Consider the following 5184-nt stretch of genomic DNA (forward strand, 5'->3'; position numbering starts at 1 on the left):
TTTTCCGCGCACATTTTTCTAAAATAAATTGATATATTTTAAAACAATCAGAGTTCATTTATTGTGTTAATATCTGCTTTCTCACTCACTTAGTAGTTTTTCCAATCTCTCTTATTCGAAACATTAATCTCTAACACTCGTACAATTGTATTCACTTACCCGTTCACACTTACACGTTCGCGATCCCTCTGCAGCGCATCGCGAGAGGAATTCGCAAAATCTGCGATTTGTTAGAAATCGCGATGACCCCCTTTTCCCCGTAAACCGCGTTAGCGCCCGCGAACGTTCGCTCTTCCTCCCACACCGCAAGAAGAATTCGCAGGATCGGCGATTTTTGCAGGAGCCCCTCTACCCCGTAAACAGCGTTAGGGCCCGCGTACGCCCCTCTCCCCGGACACTACGAAGGTCGCACATGAGCGCGTCGCCCCTCGCTGCACATCCCGCGCGCCAACGTATGCCCTCGCGATCACGCTCCCCCTGAGAACTCGCGGGCCGGCCCCTATACCCTACTATTGTTCTAAGTAGACTCGTTTCAATCAGTAATTAAGTTCGAGTGAAAAGAAAGGAAAGTATATAACCCGTTAATTATTCGGAAGATACGTCGAGACGAAACATGATTCAGTATCTACGCTTATTTTCCAAATAATATGTTCCCGTATATCAAATAAAGCGAGAAACAATGAACTTATAGTTTGTAATAAAAAAGGAAACGTATATATACTTAACGATAGCCTTCAAAAGTATTTCCTAATCTTCGTTAAATAAAATATACGTTCTTACAGTGATAATAATGCAAGTCAGTAGGAATTCTGTGTGACCTCATATTTCTTTGTAGATCGTATAATAAATATTTATATATATTATCAGAATATTGTGTACTTGTAAACACAAGTAAAAATAACAACTAAAAATGGACATGACTGTTGCTTATCAGATACTTTTTTGTATACTTAATGATACATTTTAATTATAATCTTTTACTCTTTCGCATACATATATATGTTCAGTTTTCGCCCTCGCTTCGCAGTCTGTAATTTGCAGGATTCAGGTACGGCACTTTTATAATTCCCTCACTTCTATCGTGTATAAGAAATTGCCAGGTCAGATCGCAGATCAGTCTCTTTCCGCGTCCTTTTATTTAGTTTTATCGTATTCAGAATGTGCTGTGATGAATGAATTTTTTCGCATCGAAACGGATAATGATACGCGCGATAGATGAATCACATCTTTGTGACTGGCGCTTAAAGATGAAATACATTTGTAACGATAAAGAGAACTGGAAACGGTTATTACGGTTTCATCTTTGAACAGATCATGTTGTAACGCCAATGTTAATCCATAGATAAACGGTTTCTTCTATCTGACATACTCATTACTGCTATTGTTTGCGCGCAATTCTTAGAATGAAAGATCTGATCATCACGTTCTCGTCCCTGTGGCTGATCTCTCATGCGGCTTCGGACGTGATCTCAGACATAATGCTCAATACCATCCCCATCTCTATTTCCGATGTGTTTGAAGGGACCGATCAAAAGAACGACAATTTCAATACAGTAAGTCTAATTACGAATCTTTTATTTTGTGCGTCAAACGAACGTGCGAAGAAGAATCGACAAAATTGTCTGAATCGCGTTTATCATAGTATCATAACTCCATTTAGCGGATTACCACGTATCTCATCGTACTAATAAATTGCTCGATACCTAATTAAACTGCGAGACCTCCGGAAGAGGAAATACGATTTTTTCAGTTAAAACCGTATATGCCTTTTACATTATTCTCAGCGTTAAAATAATATTGTTTGTGAAATCTTGTAATTATGATCGTATGTATAACTTCTCTATATCATCGTGTACAAGAACTCTTTTTTCCCTGTTAGTAAACTTACCGAGTACATTATGCTCCATGAATTATTAAGTGAAATTATACGTATGCCCCCTTATTGTTAACTCAATATGTGAGATTTATTTATCTGATGCGCGTGACTAATGCGTGGAAAAATTGTACCGGTGATGGAGTTTTTCCATGGTACGATTTCAATGTTCAAGGACAAATGTTTTGGTACGTGAAATAATTCATCGTCGATCGAAGACTAACCCGTGATTTCTTCGATTGTAGTTACAAATAATACAAAGTCAGGGTTACCCGGCCGAGGCACACACTGTGACGACGGAGGATGGTTACATCTTGACGATGCACCGTATCCCTGGGAAACCAGGATCCCCAGCAGTCTTTTTAGGAAACTGTTTATTCGGTAGCTCTGCGGATTTTCTCATCGTTAACAAAAGCCAGTCGTTAGGTACTTATTCGAATGCTTCTTTTATCTCTATAGAACTTGATAAATAAGTTCTCCTTCTTGTCACTCAGCTTTCATGCTGGCCGACCAAGGTTACGATGTGTGGTTCGGGAACTATCGGGGGAACACTTATTCGAGGGCTCACGTTAATCTGACCACCAACGATAGAAGATTTTGGGACTTCAGGTACTTGTGACAAATAAGTACGTGAGACGTATATTAATTAATAAGATACTTGTTTGTTCAGTTGGCACGAATCAGGCATTTACGATCTACCGGCGATGATCACTTATATCGTGGAAACGAAACAAAACTTGTTGAGGGCCTACATCGGATTCTCGTTGAGTACAACAACTTTCTTTGTCCTATCTAGCGAGCGACCGGAGATAGCACGACTGGTGCAATCGGCGTACCACTTAGCCCCGATTGCGTATCTGAAATATCAGCAATCTCCCGTACTCCGATTTTTAGCCTCTATCGAAGAAACCTTGAAGGTAAAGAATAGATTAATTTTATTGACAAATCCGGTTCACTGGATTCTATGGTTTCGATTCTAATCAAACGTTATCTCGATCCTTAGAAATTAATTGATGACGTCTCACATGGCGAGATACTACAGAACGATGTTCTTGTTAAGATTTTAGCGAAATACTTCTGTTATTCCAATACTCTGGAAGAAAAATTTTGCTCTAATCTGATGTTCCTTGTGGTCGGATTCGACAATACGGAATTTGATTACGTGAGTACACCGGGATGTGCAAACTACATTAGCGATTTTCCGTTTAAGCAGTTTTTAATTACTTACGCAAATCTTTCATTATCGTAGCAATTAATGCCTAAGTTCTTGAACCACTTACCGGCCGGTGCATCTATCAAGCAACTCGTGCATTACGGCCAGTTGATTAACTCCGGAGACTTTAGACAATACGACTACGGTAAAGACAAAAATTTGAAGATTTACAATAGCATCGAACCACCGAAGTATAATATATCGAGGATCATAACACCGATCGCCATGTTCTGGGGCGAGAACGACTGGCTTTCTGACCGTACAGTCTGTATTTCGATTTAAATATGTTTCCAGATATGTTCGCCTCGATTTGATTGTCGTTTATCTTCGTTTTAGGACGTCATGAGATTCGTTAACGAGCTACCTAGTAAACCAATTTTCTACAAAGTGCCACACAAGAAATTTAATCACCTTGACTTTTTGGTGGCTAGGGACGTTCGCAAACTGGTCTACGATAAATTAATTGATATATTAACTAACAATCAGTTAAACTTACACTTAGAGACTTAAGCAAGTCTTAAACATTAGAGTAATTAAGAGGCTGTATTTATCTAATGAAAAATATAATGAGCATCACAAACTCCCATTCTAATTCCATTCGCCATCGAATTTCGATTACTCCCGTTAAAGTGAATCGAAGTAAATTGAGAAGAGAGGATTCCGCCGAAATGGTGAAAACGTCCGTAGAACCTTCTCGCTCCGATATTCCTGATTCTTTGTACGGAATACCTCCAACGTTCGCGTGAATAATATGGCCAGCCGATCAGACCGATGGTGCATTTTGAATATTAACCCAAATTAGGTATTTATTCTCCACCGGTGTTACGTAAAATGTATTGATGTCATAATCTACGAATCGGCCCAGAAAGCCATCGCCTACTTGGTGGAAATTTCAGACAAATTTCTATTGCGACAAAATATTCGATCGATCGTAAGGAATAACAAACCAATTTCGTAACAATGTTCTATCTGCCTATTCATTGAACCCCGTATACGCTTTCATTATCATTCGAATCGGACGTACCGTTTCTTCGTAAAAACAAGACCGACACGAAATACCGTCTGTGGAAGGTGCGGTCATGTCGTCAAGGTATTCTCATGGTGTTTAGAGACATTCTGTGAATCAGTGCCGATAGATTTTGTTAATGATTGTTTAATGGAAAAACATCGGTGGCATCCGAGGGTATATATTCCAAGGATGTGAATCCACATACACGATTCATATTTTGTTATGCGCGGCTGGATAAAAAAAGATCCTCGTTACATTACAGGCAGTAAAAAACGGAATGTCCCGTTTGCAATCGGGTTCCCAGATCGAATAAACGGTTAACGGTACTCGTTAGGGACGGGGAAATACGTCTACCGGCCTTGGTGAAAAGGCAAGGTTTTTTCTCGAGAAAGCCGGGGGTATGTATTTTCTGGATGTTTTCCAGGCCAAAAACCATAAAATTCCTCGAACAATTTCTCGATCGATTTGTTCCGTTCAGAGAGATCTCTTTACGGTCACCCGAGATGCGTAAGAGGTCACAAAACGCTTACGTAAGATGGTGTTTGGAAGGGCATCTCTCACTTGTTGTAATGTTTTTATGCATTGTTTCCTTCATACTATTTTTAATTACATTTGTGTATCGGTGCACCTCTTGTTCTAGTTCCTCTGTTTGTAATTTTGGTAGTTTGATGTTTGTGTCAAGTATTTGTCTGAAATTTTTCCAGTCTGCTCTATCATAGTCAAATGCTGATTTGTTATTTGAAGTTTGGATCTGAGAGTCCAAGGTACATATTATAAGATTATGATCTGATGACAATTCACTTAAAACTTGCATTTGCGATACGTTTGTTACAGTTTTGTTCAAGGCTATATCTATTGTAGAAGGTGATGAACCATTTTCAGGGTAATGAGTAGATTCATTCGGATACATGACGCTACAACTATTATTGAGTAAATAATTGTACAAGATTCTACCCCTCGCGTTGCCTCCACGGCAGTTCACTGCCCTATGGTGAACATTCAAGTCCCCAACCAATATAACCTTAGCGTCTATATTTAATAGTGTATCTAACTCTTTGGTATCGTAAATTATCCTAGGATTATTATACA

General features: G+C 39.2%; 1 protein-coding gene across 1 annotated transcript; it reads left to right on the forward strand.

Moving 5' to 3' along the window:
- The first annotated feature begins 955 nt into the window (after positions 1-955).
- Positions 956-3678, forward strand: LOC108631377 (lipase 3-like). The gene is made up of 8 exons (XM_018035228.2): positions 956-1048; positions 1403-1553; positions 2119-2299; positions 2368-2482; positions 2544-2790; positions 2877-3035; positions 3123-3350; positions 3423-3678. Exons 2-8 carry the CDS (start codon positions 1404-1406, stop codon positions 3594-3596), a joined length of 1254 nt encoding a protein of 417 aa, XP_017890717.1. The 5' UTR covers positions 956-1048; position 1403; the 3' UTR covers positions 3597-3678.
- The last annotated feature ends 1506 nt before the right edge of the window (positions 3679-5184 follow it).

Source organism: Ceratina calcarata, unplaced genomic scaffold (genome assembly GCF_001652005.2).
Source record: "Ceratina calcarata isolate Rehan_Ccalc_2016 unplaced genomic scaffold, ASM165200v1 scaffold891, whole genome shotgun sequence".
Classification (NCBI taxonomy): Eukaryota; Metazoa; Arthropoda; class Insecta; order Hymenoptera; family Apidae; genus Ceratina; species Ceratina calcarata.

Coding starts and splice junctions, on each gene's coding strand:
- LOC108631377 (XM_018035228.2), top strand. CDS start 1,404: ATGAAAGATCTGATCATCACGTTCTCGTCCCTGTGGCTGATCTCTCAT. Junction 3,036..3,122: donor ACAATACGGAATTTGATTAC/GTGAGTACACCG, acceptor TCATTATCGTAG/CAATTAATGCCTAAGTTCTT. Junction 3,351..3,422: donor ACTGGCTTTCTGACCGTACA/GTCTGTATTTCG, acceptor TCTTCGTTTTAG/GACGTCATGAGATTCGTTAA.